General features: G+C 46.8%; 1 protein-coding gene across 1 annotated transcript in view; it reads right to left on the bottom strand.

Annotated features, from left to right (window-relative positions):
• Positions 1-12,293: 12,293 nt before the first annotated feature.
• nt5dc2 (5'-nucleotidase domain containing 2) overlaps positions 12,294-17,843 on the bottom strand; it is a 28,358-nt gene continuing 22,808 nt past the window's right edge. The window contains exons 12-14 of the mRNA XM_056274089.1: positions 15,495-15,635; positions 13,785-13,849; positions 12,294-13,081 (exon numbers count right to left, since the gene is read on the bottom strand). Coding sequence (XP_056130064.1) covers positions 12,820-13,081; positions 13,785-13,849; positions 15,495-15,635 — 468 coding nt within the window. The 3' untranslated portion in view covers positions 12,294-12,819. The remainder of the gene's footprint in view (positions 13,082-13,784; positions 13,850-15,494; positions 15,636-17,843) is intronic.

Raw genomic sequence — 17,843 nt, forward strand, 5'->3', positions numbered from 1 at the left:
CACACACACACACACACATGCATGCGCGTTAACACACACACACGTGCACGCACACACACAGCAGTAGTCTATATCCTATGGCGAAGTCAAACTTTCCTTCACTCTGTCTCTTTCCTTTTTCTCTTTTTTTTAAAAATTTGAACTACAACTTCAGATGACCGACCATCCATCCATCCATCCATCCATCCATCCATCCATCCATCCATCCATCCATCCATCCATCCATCCATCCATCCATCCAACCATTATCCGAACTGCTTATCCTACTCTCAGGATTGCGGGGATGCTGGAGCCTATCCCAGCAGTCATTGGGTGGCAGGCAGGGAGACACCCTGGACTGGCCACCAAGCCATCACACACGCACACACACACACACACATTCACACCTATGGACAATGCAGTCCGGCCGATCCACCTGACCTACGTGTCTTTGGACTGTGGGAGGAAACCCACGCAGACATGGGGAGAACATGCAAACTCCACACAGAGGAAGACCCGAGACCACCCCCCAAGGTTGGACTACCCCAGGGCACGAACCCAGGACCTTCTTGCTGTGAGGCAACCGCGCTAACTACTGTGCCACCGTGCCGCCCTTCAGATGACCATTAATCATGAATTTATTCATAAGGTATTGTTCCTATCTAAGAAAACCCTCGGTGCGTTCTGAGGGGGTAAACTTGGTCAATCTGCACAATAGCAAGGAAAACAACTAAACCATGGAACCACTGGGGGATAAAGTGCTGTTTATGTGTTATGTAGTGTTATCTATGACAACACAATTGGGTCAGTTGGTTTTGGAAAAAAAAATTACTGAATGGGCAACCACATCCAGGACAATGGCAAGTGACGATGACACTACAGAATAAATATGACAGCGGCACCGGAGACGTGACGCATTCGTAACCCATCAAAGTGAAAAAAACAGAAACGGTAATGAGCTGCTCGCTGTGGTCCAGCTGACGTCCTCCGAGGAGGAGAGAAAACACACAAATGCGGTCTGGAGATGAATTATTCAACAGGAAGTGAATCGATGTGCCCGATTTCTAAAAAAAGATCTCGAGTATCAACGTGAAGCACTAAATATTGTTTTCTTTGACTGCTGAGACATCACCGAGGCTGTCCTGTAACGAGGATATCACAGCCAGCCAGCCAGCCAGCCAGGGCTTTAAAAACACGCCTACAGTCATGCTGGAGATGCACAAGAAGATGGTGAGAGAGGAAAACGGAAAAAAATTTGCAACATCCCAGATGGCAAAACTGCTGTGGCCCGGACCCGTCCCACACCCAACACGTTCATCCGTCCCCACATACCACGTGGAATGATGGCACTTGGGCGGTCCACTCCTGTTCACCAGATCTGGGCCAGAACCAAGTCACAGCAATGCCGCATGTGCCACATATTTGCCAAAGGTGGCCCAAATGTGTTTTGTGATATTTGGGCCATATTCACCATTTACCACACGGGCCACTTGAGGCTCACATCCAGATCACATGTTGCCCAGAGCACATCTTTGCCTAAAAAGGCCCACATTTGATTTGGCATATTTGGGCCATATTTGCTATTATACATGTGGGCCACTTCAGGCTCACATCCATTTTGTCAGGGCCAGAAGGCCATCAGCGCCGCGTCATTGCCTGAAGTGGCCCACATCCGGATGCTACCTGGGATCGGACCGTTTCTTGTCACCTTAACTGCCTGATGTATTTCTCAATAAAAATTCTCGGTTTCTTTAAAACGGGTTATGTTTGTGTCCCACATGCTGTGTTTTATTACTGGACCAGCCGTCCACCCTGTTATTACAGAGCCAACTTGTATTTGAGTCATCCCAGATCGGGCTGTAATTATGAATGAGTCCATTACCATTTTGCTATTGTGGAAAATTGAGGGCGAATAAGCAAAGACAGAGAAATATGCAGGTCTAACGCCAAGAGTCCTTTTTTTTTTGGCTTGTTGATGTGGAGCAGAGGCGGCACCCTACATGCACGATGATGAAAGAGCACATCTGAGTAAGTACATTTGGACCAGCCAACGGCCTTACACAAACTGGCATTTAAATAATCCATGTGAAATCTGGCACAGCTTTAGTGGAAACTGACTGGGAGACGTTCAGATGGTTTCCTCAGCCTCTGATGGCCTATATATATATACACGTGTGTATATACATACATACATACATACATACATACATACATACATACATACATACATACATACATACATGTGTGTGTATGTATATATATATATATATATATATATATATATATATATATATATTAGTTATTGACAGCTGATGATCGCTTATGGCATGAAACAGGCTTGTACTGTCTTGTAAAAAATTTACTTGACACACTGGATTATTTTGCTCCTTATTTGTTGAGCACTTTCCCTACCGTTGAGTGTTTCTTTTAACAAAGATATATATATATATATATATATATATATATATATAAAACCTTATAAGTGAAGATGTATATACGGTAATGTTGAGTCACTTTTAACCTCAAATTGTCTGTAAAAGTTTGTTTTCTAGGCAACCAGTAGTTTGGTGGGAGTTTGCTATACATCTTTATCTGGTCTTTTTTGGAATTTTCTCCCTTTTCTAGCCAATTGTACTTGGCCAATTACCCAACTCTTCTGAGCCGTCCCGGTCGCTGCTCCACCCCTCTGCCAATCCGGGGAGGGCTGCAGACTACCACGTCTCCTCTGATACATGTGGAGTCACCAGCCACTTCTTTTCACCTGACAGTGAGGAGTTTCGCCAGGGGGACGTAACACATGGGAGGATCACGCTACCCCCCCCAAGGACACATACCCACATCCAGCTTCCCACCCGCAGACATGGCCAATTGTGTCTGTAGGGACACCCAACCAAGCCGGAGGGGGATTCGAACTGGCGATCCCCGTGTTGGTAGGCACGGAACAGACAGCCACGCCACCTGGACGCCCTAGAGCAGGGTTCCCAAAACGTTTTCTTAGGAGGGCCAGCTCACTCTGCCTGGCTCTTTGGGAGGGCCGGGCCGGAGTATGTCAGTAACAGTAAATAGTACTGTGGACAACAGCAGGTCTACCTTAGTTGAACATTAACCCATTACATCTAATGATCTATTTCAATTGTTAGCTGGGTTTATTTTACATCACCATGGCACATTGTCAAAGTTTCATATAGAACATAATAGGGGGGGTAACCGGTTATTTTCTTGCCCGGTGCGGGATTCGATACGGGGTGTACTGCACCACAAGGCAACGTCACTAACCGCTCGGCTAAAGGGTCAGACCCGTTAGCTAGGGGCTAACGTGTCTTATTAGTAGTTTACAGGGGGGTAAGTAGAATTTAAAAATAAAATCAAGCTAATTCTTAAGCATTCCAACCATTATCATCATTTTATTCAACCATTTTAGTGCAAGTAGTGAAATACAGCAAAGCTAACGGGTCGGACCCTTTAGTCGAGCGGCAGTTCCTGTGGTTGCCCCCGGATTTGCTACAACATAATTCTTAGCCGATTTGAGCTAATGGCTAGTTGGGCCATTAGCTCATTCGTTTGACACAAGAGAGCTGACGGTCTATTTATGTTCAACTTTCTTTGCATTTGAGTTACATAAAGCCCAACTAATACAATCACAAAACACAGGAGAGTGTTATTATACTACCGGAGTGGCTAGTGTCCGTCATAGGGCCTGGAGTTCCGTTTCCGTAATTTATGAACTTCCGGGTTGGCCGTTAACTTCCGGGTTGGCCGCGTAACTTCCCGTGAAGAGAGGCCCGGACGAGCGTCACCGCGGGCGGGTAGACTTTTCGCGAAGGGCCGGTCCCCCGCTCAAGTTCGTGAAACTGAGAAGAAAAGGTTTTGTGCTTGTTAAGCAGTGGGGTGTCAAACTCACACAACACGGGGGGCATCGTTTGTATCGGGACACGCTACTCTGGGACTGCGGTTAAACACGGTTTTACCAACTCACCTCCGGTGAAGGCCTTTCCGTTCTTAGCGTAAACTACTAATAAGACACGTTAGCCCCTAGCTAGCTAGCGGGTCTGACCCTTTAGCCGAGCGGGTAGTGACGTCGCCTTGTGGTGCAGTACGCCCCTTATCGAATCCCGCACCGGGCAAGAAAATAACCGCTTACATTGGTGGCAGCGGTGGGATCCGGAAGTGTGCGGATCCTCAGAAGTCTCTTCGGAGCGCGGGAATAACAAACGCGGGGGCGCGCTTCCGGGGAGGGTGACGACTGTAAACTACTATTAAGACACGTTAGCCCCTAGCTAACGGGTCTGACCCTTTAGCCGAGCGGGTAGTGACGTCGCCTTGTGGTGCAGTACACCCCTTATCGAATCCCGCACCGGGCAAGAAAGTGACCGCTTATATTGTTAGCTAGGGGCTAACGTGTCTTATTAGTAGTTTACAGTCGTCACCCTCTCCCGGAAGCGCCTTCGCGCTTTGTTCTTCCCGCGCTCCGAAGAGACTTCCGAGGATCTGCACACTTCCGGATCCCGCCAATGTAACCGGTTATTTTCTTGCCCGGTGCGGGATTCGATACGGGGGGTACTGCACCACAAGGCGACGTCACTAACCGCTCGGCTAAAGGGTCAGACCCGTTAGCTAGGGGCTAACGTGTCTTATTAGTAGTTTACAATAGCAAATATGGCCCAAATATGCCAAATCAAATGTGGGCCTTTTCTGGTAAAGATGCGGTGCTCTGGGCAGCATGTAATCTGGATGTGGCCCTGAAGTGGCCCGTATGGTAAATGGTGAATATGGCCCAAACATCACAAAACAAATATGGACCACCTTTGGCAAATATGTGGCACATGCGGCATTGCTATAGCTTGGTTCTGGCCCAGATCTGGCAAACAGGAGAGGACCGCCCGAGTGCCATCATTCCATGCGGTATGTGGACCGGGTGAAAGTGTCGGGTGTGGGACGGGTCCGGGCCACAGCAGTTTTGCCATCTGGGACACTTTCTGGATTGGCTGCATGCCAAGACTTCTAAAGCGATCCTAACCGATAAATCCTGACTTCAGCAACAAATACCACCTTAATAACCAAACCTGCCTGCCGCCCAATGACTGCTGGGGTAGGCTCCAGCATACCCGCGACCCTGAATAGGATAAACAGTTTGAATAATGGATGAATGGATGGATAACCGACCCTGAATAGGATAAACAGTTTGGATAATGGATGGATAACAAAACCTCTCTCGAAACCAATCCGGCTTGTTCGAATTTTCCCCCACTGGACGCCTTCGTCGTTATTGTATTTTTAATTCACATAAAATATTTCCATGCGCAGGGAACGATACGTCAGTGAGCATCAATATTAATTGCATCCTATTCTTTCACCCCTTGGCTTATTGAATTGCACCATGTAAATCAAGAGAACGGATGCTGGCTGCTATGCTGGAGGTTGATGAAGGCCAATGAGGATGTTTCATGTCTGGAAACTAAGAGGTCTGCTTTGCTGGATGGACCTGGACTAGTTCTGTTTCCACACTCGATGTGTACCGACTTAGCCTGTGCCGGTGAGTTTGTTTTGCCCCATTTTATGGTAAAGGATGCTACTGAATCCAAGTCCCTGCATTCTTCCTTGCAAGTTAAATCCAAATACAACAGCATTAATGCAGCAAATAAACTATCTCAGATTTTATATATATATATATATATATATATATATATATATATATATATATATATATATATATATATATATATATATAAGGACAATACACAAGGTATGACCATGAGACATTAATTGTGAAGGGGCATCGGTCCCACATCACCGACACGTGGCTGTATGATTGAAGGTACGCTTGATACGTATGACTTGTTTTCAGATTTATGCAGCCCAGTGAGCCGTGAACAACAGCTGGGCTTACATCCTGCACTGGGTGTTAATGGGAAATATCATTATCACAATAACCGTGTGGCGTTTACACCATAGCCACTTACATCTGCAAAGGTGCCATGTTTAAAAATCCAACATCAAACTGTTTGGAGATGTAATGTATAGTTTCAAACCAAAATTCGTTTTCAAATACCCCCCCCCCAAACATTTCAGGCCCCATTTAGGCAATGGATTCTGGTGTGGACCAAAAAAAGGGTGTGTTAGGATATGACAAATTCAAATGTCATCCAAATACAAAAGCATTGAAAGACGATATGCACTATTATCGAATGCTTGTCCAAGCCCTACTTACTGGTGCTAGAGGTGAACATGACTTATGTACTGCAAATTGTAGACAACAGAGGTAATTAGGACAACAGAATGTTGCATCATGATTTGATAATATTCTGATGCAATTCCAGACAGCATCCGGATGTGGACCACTTCAGGTACTGATGCGGAACTGGTGGTCTTCTTCTGGCCCTGACAAAATGGATGTGAGCCTGAAGTGGCCCACATGTATAATAGCAAATATGGCCCAAATATGCCAAATCACATGTGGGCCTTTTTGGCAAAGATGGGGTGCTCTGGGCAACATGTGGTCTGGATGTGACCCTGAAGTGGCCCGTGTGGTAAATGGTGAATATGGCCCAAACATCACAAAACAAATATGGGCCACCTTTGGCAAATACGTGGCACATGCAGCATTGCTATGGCTTGGTTCTGGCCCAGATCTGGCAAACGGGAGCGGACCGCCCAGGTGCCATCATTCCACTCAGTGTGTGGGCCGGGTCCGGGCCACAGCAATTTTGCTCTCTGGGATACCACTGATGAATGATAATGATAAATTTTGCCCAGCCTCACGATCTCCTTTATACAGACCAATCACGTGACAGCATGAGCTCTGAACATGGGTTTTGCATCGCTTATAACCGAGGTTAAATAATTTTAAAAAAAGATGGCAGGGGCCAATTAAGCCGTTGCTTTCCACTGTCCCTCCTCCATTTGTGCATTATTATTAAGACAGAGTTTTACTGATCCTGATCCCGGCCGTGGGTCTACTTCCTGTCAGGACACCGTAACAGGGTAAAAAGCTCGTGAATAACCCTGCAATGTGGAGGTTTTATACTGCTGTGTGTCAATGAACCAGAATAAAACATGACAATGAAATAAACAACTAAAGCCTGGGATTTCTCTGCAGGGGTGTTTTGCTCAATTGTCCACAATGAGAAAAAGAAGAAGCAGAAACAGAAGACAGCCACATCTGCACCCGGGATATATATCTTCCACGGCGGCGTGGAGACGGCCACATCACCCAGCTGTTAAATGTAAAGGTCCCGTTCTGCTGAATAATAGAGGACTGCTGTCATGTGTGTGGTGTGTGTGTGTGTGTGCGTGCGGGGGGGGGGTACCAGAGCCTACACCCCACCACCACCAACACGGCCACAGAACCAAGAGCGGCCAACTGGAAACAGAGAGATGAAGGTTGTAGAGGCGGTGGATGGAGAATGGAGAGATGGATTCAGGAGCGAGGAGGAGGAGGAGGAGGAGTGGAACGTGCAAGGTTGGGAAAGGGGGGTTGGGGGTTGACAGGATGAAGAGAAGTGGGGAGGGGAGAAATGAAGCGGTAAATGGGTTGAATACCGTCACAGGAGGGATGCAAGACGTGTGTGTGGTTGTTAAAGGATGGAGAGAGTGTGAATGGGTAACGCTGCTCAATGCTTAATGGCTGAAGAGGAGCAGATTTCACAAAGCAGCCGTCTGTCTGTCCAGTCGTTACACAGACACGTCCCTTTGTGGTGACTAGGACCATGTAATACTAGGGTAGTGTACTGGAGAGAATCTGGCGATATGATACGCACCGCGATACGAGAGTTACAGTTCAATATATGGTGATATACTGCAATACTGTGAGAAAGGTGATATATTGTGATGCTGTCAGAAAGGTGATATATTGTGATACTGTCAGAAAGGTGATATATTGTGATGCTGTCAGAAAGGTGATACATTGTGATACTGTAAGAAAGGTGATATATTGTGATACTGTCAGAAAGGTGATACATTGTGATACTGTCAGAAAGGTGATATATTGTGATGCTGTCAGAAAGGTGATATATTGTGATACTGTAAGAAAGGTGATATATTGTGATACTGTCAGAAAGGTGATACATTGTGATACTGTAAGAAAGGTGATATATTGTGATACTGTCAGAAAGGTGATACATTGTGATACTGTCAGAAAGGTGATATATTGTGATGCTGTCAGAAAGGTGATATATTGTGATACTGTAAGAAAGGTGATATATTGTGATACTGTCAGAAAGGTGATATATTGTGATACTGTCAGAAAGGTGATACATTGTGATGCTGTCAGAAAGGTGATACATTGTGATACTGTCAGAAAGGTGATATATTGTGGTCCTGTAAGAAAGGTGATACATTGTGATAGTGTCAGAAAGGTGATATATTGTGATACTGTCAGAAAGGTGATATATTGTGATGCTGTCAGAAAGGTGATATATTGTGATACTGTCAGAAAGGTGATATATTGTGATACTGTCAGAAAGGTGATACATTGTGATGCTGTCAGAAAGGTGATATATTGTGATACTGTCAGAAAGGTGATATATTGTGGTTTCATAGGCCTGTGTTCTTTGTGCTTATGCTACTTCCTGTCTCAGTTTACGTTGTTGTGTTGGAGTGGAAGAGTCAAATGGCTTAAGATAGATTACAACACGGTTGTCTAGCAGTTGTGGGGTTACACACAACACAACATGTTTGTCACCAACCTTTACATGTAAACAGTTAAAAATCCATATAGTGGTGTCCGAGTGGCGTGGCGGTCTATTCCGTCGCCTACCAACACGGGGATCGCCGGTTCAAATCCTCCATGTTACCTCCGGCTTGGTCGGTCGTCCCTACAGACACAATTGGCCGTGTCTGCGGGTGGGAAGCCAGATGTGGGCACTAGCGCCTCCTCTGGTCAGTCAGGGTGCCTGTTCAGGGGGGAGGGAGAACTGGGGGGAATAGTGTGATCCTGCCACGTGCTACGTCCCCCTCTTTAAACTCCTCACTGTCAGGTGAAAAGAAGCGGCTGGCGACTCCACATGTATGGGAGGAGGCACGTGGTAGTCTGCAGCCCTCCCCGGATCAGCAGAGGGGGTGGAGCAGAGACCGGGATATGGCTCAGAAGAGTGGGCCGGATACAGTTGGGGAGGAAAGGGGGGGGGGGATCTGAATAAAAGATGGTTATTACTATTAATGTACGTGGTAATGTTGGCACGTGTGTTGCAGGAGCCTTATTCCTCACTTGCTAACCGCTTTATACGGCTGCTGTGTGTAAAAGCGTCACCAGTCAGCATTAAAAAGGTGACTTGACCATGAGCGCGCCCTGAATAAGCTGTATGATACGCTTCATTCAACCATGTGTCAAGTCTCACTGCCACAAAGCCAATTTCTCCTCTTCTCTTGTTCTTTGTCCACAAAGCGAGGCCTCGGGCTGACCGGCTCACGTGGTCTGGTTTCAGTGACGTCCCTGAAGGGTAGAATTGATATGAAGCATGTTGGTAAAGACGCCGTCTGGGAGCCGGTCTGGACTTGTTCCTTGCAGACGGAGCGTCAGTGAAAGACACCGAGAGCCCGGTTAGCCCTGCAGCCATATAGACGCCCCACTTCCTAAACACCACACCAGACCTTCATCCTTCCTCAGCCTTGTAGTTGTCTGGGCCCCCCCCCCTTTTTCTCCCCAACTGTATCCGGCTGACCAATTACCCCACTCTTCTGAGCCGTCCCGGTCTCTGCTCCACCCCCTCTGCCGATCTGGGGAGGGCTGCAGACTACCACATGCCTCCTCCCATACATGTGGAGTCACCAGCCGCTTCTTTTCACCTGACAGTGAGGAGTTTCACCAGGGGGACGTAGCATGTGGGAGGATCACGCTATTCCCCCCCCAGTCCCCCCCGCCCCGAACAGGCGCCCCGACTGACCAAAGGAGGCGCTAGTACCGCGGCCAGGACACATACCCACATCCGGCTTCCCACCTGCAGACACGGCCAATTGTGTCTGTAGGGACGCCCGACCAAGCCAGAGGTAACACAGGGATTTGAACCGGCGATCCCTGTGTTGGTAGGCAACAGAATAGACCACTACACCACCCGGACGCCCCCCGTAGTTGTCTGTTTTTATGGATGAGTGAAACATTCTTTCTGTTTACATGCGTCTATATTCCATTTGAGTGCAAAGGATGTATAAAGAAAGCCCGAGCATCCGGGAATCAACAGATTGGATCCAAACCACACCAAGCTTTGCTGCTGTTGGATGTCATCAGTACAAGGCCAAGTGGAAATCCAGTATCAGTATCACAGATCTTTTTTTCCCACTACACATCTGTTGGGCACACTCAAAACTGACTTTCGTCCAAATCTACAGGCAGAGCGAGACTGTAATAGAGAATTCAAGATGAAGTCAGTGTCGAGCGTGCCAACACAAGGTGGAGGCATGCCAGCCGGAGCCGTCCGTTCCCCATGCTGGAGGGTCAGACTGGACACTCAGAGGTGTGAAAGACACACAGGCTACCAAACCAAGTGCACTTCATCACACACACATTGCTTTTCGAATACAGTAAATGCCACACCGTCACGAAATGCTGGATAACTTGGAGAAGTTGAAATAATCTGCAGTGCCGCCCTCGTATTGTGTCCTCCCCCCGCCCCCCATTCTAAAATGCTCCCCACTAAAATATCACATGGTAGAAATCATATACGACTTGTGCGTTGAGGACAACAGTCAAATAGTTTTTCTCTGCTCATTTTTTTCAGCCTCTCTGAGCATCCCCCCCCCCCCGCAGTGCAAAATCCCACATGATTTGGCAGGTGTGATAAATGGCCGTGACAGAGATCCTGGTCAGTTTGGCTGCAGCTGAGACAAGGACAACGTCAATCGATGAGTCAAGTTGAGTGAGCGAGGCAGCACAGATTCCTACCATGCCACAATGAAAAGAGATAAACTTGAAAAAAAAAAAAAAACTAATCAAGAACTAACTAACCGTGCACGTGCTACCCCACCCACACTAAAGCAGTAGGCGGCATGTTTCCACCCGATAACAATGATGAGAGCATGGGATCCTCTTGAGTTCAAGCACACTGGGGGTTTGCAGGGAGAACGCTTGCAGGAAAAACTCTCCTGATGACATCATGACTACTGCCAACCGGTCGCTTCTTTTGGGAAAAGTCCCTCACTCCTTGCATGCATGCATGATAGGTGCATGACTGCAGGTGCATGACTGCAGTTTAAGTCAGTAAACTTCAGCAGTGATTTAACTTTATCATGAAGCCCATGCAAAAATGCAATACTCAGAGTCCTGATTCCCATGCAGTACAGCCTACTACCAGCATGCAAGTGTACAAGACAGAACTTGTCCGCAACACATGGCAATAACTACCACTATTAAGTGCTATCACACAAATAATACATTAAAAGATATATTTTTTTTGTGCTAATTATACTTGACTATTCTCCGTGTAACGTCCATTCAACATTAACATGTGCGTGTTAAAAGTCGGTGCTGTAGCATGCATAGATGGAGGCACAGTACCGCAGAGAGGAGATGAATGGGGTTCCTCAGGCAGAAGATTCTGATGCGAGATTGTGAGACAGAGCACTGGGATGCTGAGCGGATGCTGCGCTGCCAAGCGACGACACGACCAATGAAAACATCTGAGGAGAATCTGACTCCCATTCACCCACCCCAGCCCTGAGAACATGAGCCTGGTGATGTTGATATCAGAGCGACAAGTAAGAATAGAATAGAATAGAATAGAGTACTCTTTTCTAAAGGGAACTCAATGTGCAATAACCAGTTTAAAGCACACAAAATATGGTGATAAATTGTACAATTACACTTAAATGTAAATTATAATTACACTGTTATCCCTATATAATGCACCACTAATATACCTTACTAATACACTATACTGTTATGCTATCAAATTATACTAATTTACCAACGCTATATAAAATTACATATACGTATATACCATAGAAAATCAAGCAGCAGCCTCAACTTGTGTTGGACGCTGGTTTTTGTCATTTAGCGGCTTCACTCGTGTCGACACGAGGCTTTTCTCTTTCTTTTAAGGGCTGTTAAGATGTGCAGCCTTCTCCCTGATGGAAGTCTCACACTGAGGATTTAAAGGGAAGGTTTTTTTTTTTTTTTTTTGGACGATCCATTACACGTTCTCACGAAGCTCCTTAATGGTCTTTCTGCTGATCTCCATTGACTTCTCCACATCATCCTCATCATCATCATGATAATTAATCTTGCAGATGCTGAGAGTCTGTCCAACCTGTTAAACCAAAGGTCACCACCAACCACATGAAGCCAAGCGTAGTTCTACGTGAGGCTGTATTAAATCAGGATCATAACTCTGACGGGTTTTATTGGGACACACTGTCTGCCAGCAAAATGAAGCAGAAATCAAGTCTTCTTCACACTCAGTTGATTAAAAAAAAACTCTGAAAATTCAACATACAATACAAACCGACATGATTCGTCATCTCCGTTTTAAAAAAAAATGTCAACAGCGGTCAGATAGTTCACCTTTTTCTACTATAAAAACACCCTCATGAGGCCTCGCTTGAGGCCTGACGAGGGTGAAACGTCTCATTTATAACTAACAGAACAGGGGCGTGCACTAATACTACTTGGATTATCAAGAAAATTTAAAAAAAAACAACTACAACACTTAGAATAATGTCCCTCAGCAAATCTCAACGCTCTCCGAAAACCAATAAATCTAACGCGCCCTCTAGTGGACGTATCGGGAAAGGTCAAGGTAGTGTAGATGAGCAGGAATTCCCTGTAACACTGTAACATCTCGTCCAGCAAGGCCTTCTCAAAGCCGTTAAAAAAAAAAACCCCAAAAAACCAGAAATCCCTGTCAGCCCTCAGCGTATATGAGCCATCTCCTCCAGGAAAGGGGTCTTCATACAGCCGGTGCAGAGCTGGTCCATCCAGAGGGGCGCCTCGTGCTGCAGCGGGGTGCGGCGGGGGTAGAATGTGTAGGAGAGGTCATAGTTCAACAGGCAGCTGATGGAGGCCATGTAGACGTCCGAGAAGCGGCACAGGCGTCTGGAAAAGTAGGTGGGGTTGTGACATGTTCGGAAGATGCTGCCAAACTGAGGGTTGAACAGGTTCTTCGTCATCGCCCTGATACGAGAAAAACCGAAGAAGGTTATGATGTGGCTTGATGACCTTATGAGACAAAAAAAGTCCAAACATTTTTTCATCTACTAGTACTACTACTACCACTACTACTACTACTACTACTACTACTACTACTACTTTCGGCTGCTCCCATTAGGGGGCGCCACAGCAGATCATCCGTTTCCATCTCTTCCTGTGCTCTGCATCTTCCTCTGTCACACCAGCCACCTGCATGTCCTCCCTCACCACATCCATAAACCTCCTCTTTGGCCTTCCTCTTCTCCTCTTCCCTGGCAGCTCCATATTCAGCATCCTCCTCCCAATATACCCAGCATCTCTCCTCCACACATGTCCAAACCATCTCAATCTTGCCTCTCTTGCTTTGTCTCCAAACCGTCCAACCTGAGCGGTCCCTCTAATATACTCGTTCCTAATCCTGTCCTTCTTCATCACTCCCAGTGAAAATCTTATCATCTTCACCTCTGCCACCTCCAGCTCCTCCTCCTGTCTTTTCATCAGTTCCACTGTCTCCAAACCATACAACATAGCTGGTCTCACTACCATCTTGTAAACCTTCCCTTTAACTCTTGCTGGTACCCTTACATTTTTTCATCCATGTTGATACTTTGTGTTGGATGTTTGTGTTGGATGCTATGTTGGATGTTTGCATGAGCAGATTTAGAAGGAAAAATAAAAAGACAGTCACCTGAGTTCTTCTCTCTCTTTCAACCATTCCTGCAAAATCTGTTTTGACTCCAGGTCACGGTGCATCTAGGATATCAAAGAATGCAGAATCAGTTCATTTACTGGGCTCGGTGTCACTTTTGCAGATGAAAATCTGACAAAAAATCCTCCTCAACATGTTTCCCATAAGGAAGATGAGAGGATTACCAATTCACCTCTGTTGAGACACGCTGACAAAATTAACGACGTTTTCAAAAAATGAATAAAATGTCAGAAATGTCAGACAGGAGAAGTGAGTGATGCGAGGGCTTTAATCCGGTGATGCTGAGCAGTCGAGCTGCAAAACCCGTACACGTGTGATGAAGGTTAGTACGGCAATCTGGAGGGGGTCTGGTCATCAACATGCATGCAGTGATGCAGAGTTTGCAAGGTGGGTGAATGAGCAAAACTGGAAAATGTTCAAAGTGGGAATAACACGGCGGTCCGCATACGAAGCCATAAACATTATTAGTTAGCACGTGATGTCCCAGCAGCTCCAGCCGGGTTTTAGGAGAAACAGGAATGATACACGGGCCAAGTTTACTTATGACACCAAGGAAAACAACACATAATGTAAGCTGTGTGGAACAAAATCTATCTGTCTATCTGTCTGTCTATCTATCTGTCTATTTATTCATTCATTTCTTGAACAGATTTGGGGTTTTTATGTATTAAGTTTCACTTCCCATATATTTATGTTTTTACTTTGTTTCTTTTTTTTTTATCAGGAATATTTATTTGTCGTGTCATTCCATGCACCTGCGCACATGAAATGAAATGAAATATCGTCTCCCCCAGCCCACAGCAGTGCAACGAAGACAAAAACACATATCCAAACTACAAGAACACACATATCCAAAAAAATACAAATGAATAAATCACTGTCCAAGAGAGCGAACGCCAGCCAGGATGACCGTCGGAACCGCCGGTCTGCATGGGCTAGCAGTTAGCTTAGCCTGCCCTGCTACCGCGTCCCGTCAGACCGCCCTTGGTGTTTCTTCTTTGGGTGCAGTTCCAGGCAGGCCCGTGGTCCCTGGACCCACCGGACACAGCAGACCAAGCTCCCCCAGTCGATCCAGCACCAGCTTTCCCAGCCACACGCCTTCGACACACCTCCCCATACTCCATATGACCACACTAAAAACACAGTCAATGCCAGGCGAGGCCACCGCCAGACCGCCCTCGGCGTTATCGGAACTGCCGGTCTGCATGGGCTAGCAGTTAGCTTTGTCTGCCCCGCTTCCGTGTCCTGTCAGACCGCCCCCCGGTGTTACCTCTTCGGGCACAGCTCCAGACAGGGTAGTGGTCCCTGGGGCCACGAGACGCAGCAGACCAAGCTCTCCCAGCTGATCCAGCACCAGCTCTCCCAGCCATCACATGAAGACACAAACTTAGACATGGACGAAGACACTGCATGGAGACGGTACTGGGTGAGGCCGCCGCAAACGTGTGCTCGTGCCGCCATCTTCCCACACCAGTACTGGGTGAGGCCGCTACAAACGCGAATTTGCACCACCATCTTCCCACCAGAAGCTCATCCGTTTATTGTTCCATGTTTGTTCTGTTTCCATCCATATTTCATCTGTTATGCCCCCCGTTTTCTCAACCATCACTTATTTTGTGTATTTTTTGTTAGTGCATATTGTATACATAGTTTATTACGTGTGGGGGACTGTGATCATCGCTTTCCCACCTGCATGCGCTCCAGCAGGCCGGTCAGGGCCTGCAGCCAGGTCAGGCTTTGGGAATACTGCTCTGTGTTCACCACTTTAGTTTCCAGCTCCAGCTCGGGTACGATGGCTCCCGTCCGCCAGCCGTGCCGCAGCATCAGGTCCTGCACAAAACCAAGAGGAAACAGCTTTAGTCAAGCACACCTGTCTCCCGTACAACATTCAGCCAACGCACACGTCAGAATCTGATATTCACATTTTCACTGCAGGTTACAATATCGAGACTGAAGTCTAAAGTGATTGTGGAGGCTCTGTTCAAAGCACGTGTTTGGAGAGCAGCGATATTACACACACACACACACACACACACACACACACACACACACACACACACACATGGCTGTGGTGAATACATAGTTCAAGAAGCAGGAGGAACACAGGGTGACGTATAAGAGTGGAGGAAGGGGCACACAGGTGGACTATATCTTGTGCAGGAGGCGCCATCTGAAAGGGCTTGGAGACTGCAAGGTGGTGACAGGGGAGAACGTAGCTACCCAGATAGCAAAATTACACCCGACTTTCATCTTTCTTTCATCCGGCCCACATAACACGTGGAATGATGGTACTTGGGCGGTCCGCTCCTGTTTGCCAAATCTGGGCCAGAACCAAGCCACGGCAATGCCGCATGTGCCACATATTTGCCAAAGGTGGTCCATATTTGTTCTGTGATATGTGGGTGTTACGGCCCTAGTGGCGTGTGTCTGTAATTTTCTCTCTCCAGGTAATGCCCCCCCGCCTCCTGTGGAACTGCTGATTGAGCCCAGGTGATGCCAATCCTCATCAGTTGGGTATAAGCCTTGGAGAGAGACACCAAACAGCGCCAGTGGGCCGTTGTTGGCAGCCAGAGAGCGAGCGAGCGAGCGCTTGTGTCAGTACTCTATACTCCGTGAGAAGGAGGGTGAAACCTGTGTTAGTGTTCTTGTTTCTTTCTTTTTGGTCTGATCTGAGTTTGTCTTGTCATCTAAGCCTGGTTAGTTAAGAGCCAGCTTCTTTAGTTGCCCTTTTTATTGTATATATTAGGGTTAATAAATCTATTTGTTTTTAGACCTGGTTCCACCTTTCTTATTCCCCCGGGACACTTATTTTCTTTGTTACTTCCCCTCATCCCCTGGACTTTTAACAGGGAACGTAACAGTGGGCCATATTCACCATTTACCACACGGGCCACTTCAGGGTCACATCCAGATTACACGTTGCTGCGAGCACCGCATCTTTGCTAAAAAAGGCACACTTTTGATTTTGGCATATTTGGGCCATATTTGCTATTATATATGTGGGCCACTTCAGGCTCACATCCATTTTGTCAGGGCCAGAAGGTCATCAGTGCCGCATCACTGCCTGAAGTGGCCCACATCCGGATGCTATCTGGGTAGGCGGCATCAGATGGTGGTCTGTAGGATGACTTTGGAGACCAAGAAGAGGAAGAGAGTGAAGGCAGAGCCAAGGATCAAGTGGTGGAAGTTGAAGAAGGAAGACTGTTGTGTGGGGTTCAGGGAGGAGTTGAGACAGGCACTGGGTGGTAGTGAAGAGTTGCCAGATGGCTGGGCAACCACTGCAGTATTGTGAGGGAGACAGCTAGGAAGGTACTTGGTATGTCATCTGGACAGAGGAAGGAAGACAAGGAGACTTGGTGGTGGAATGAGGAAGTACAGCAAAGTAGACAGAGGAAGAGGTTGGCAAAGAAGAAGTCACCACGTACGTGAAGTCTTGCAACTTAAAAACAGCAAACAGCAGATCAGTCCTGCCGTCATAAACACCGAGGAACTGACTGTACAGCTTCCAGATTCATCTCTTACAAAGGGGAAAAACCTGCAGGAAGTTATAAATAAAATAAAAAAAACTTCCTAGGAGCAGCGTAAAGTTCAATGTGACGATATGGAAAAACTCAAAACAGAGATCAGGCCGTCCTGCCCAACTTGAACAACCGGACAAAGGGGAAATCTGCCAGAGCAGTGAGCGAGGTGGTCCCCAGAGCTGCAGGACTCAGACCAACATGGACTTCACTTCAGATTCAGCCTCTCTGTGGAGGTGGATGGAAAAGAGAGCCCAATGTACTGGCATGAAGGAGGGTGGGCATGAACTACAGCTGGGGGGGGGGGGTCAACTTTCTGTTCTGAGTCTGAACACCTGAGGAGCTTGAGTATAATCTGAATGGGTGATGAGAAATACAGTAAGGATTTTTTTTTACAGCTCTATTTCTTTACTCATCTTTTCAGTTGTATGTGTTGACCTGTAAACACTGGGATCAACTTACTCCGATGATATGAGGATACTGGTAAATAAAACTAGACGACCTATTCATTTTTGATTTT

The sequence above is a fragment of the Lampris incognitus genome, chromosome 2 (assembly GCF_029633865.1).
Source record: "Lampris incognitus isolate fLamInc1 chromosome 2, fLamInc1.hap2, whole genome shotgun sequence".
Classification (NCBI taxonomy): domain Eukaryota; kingdom Metazoa; phylum Chordata; class Actinopteri; order Lampriformes; family Lampridae; genus Lampris; species Lampris incognitus.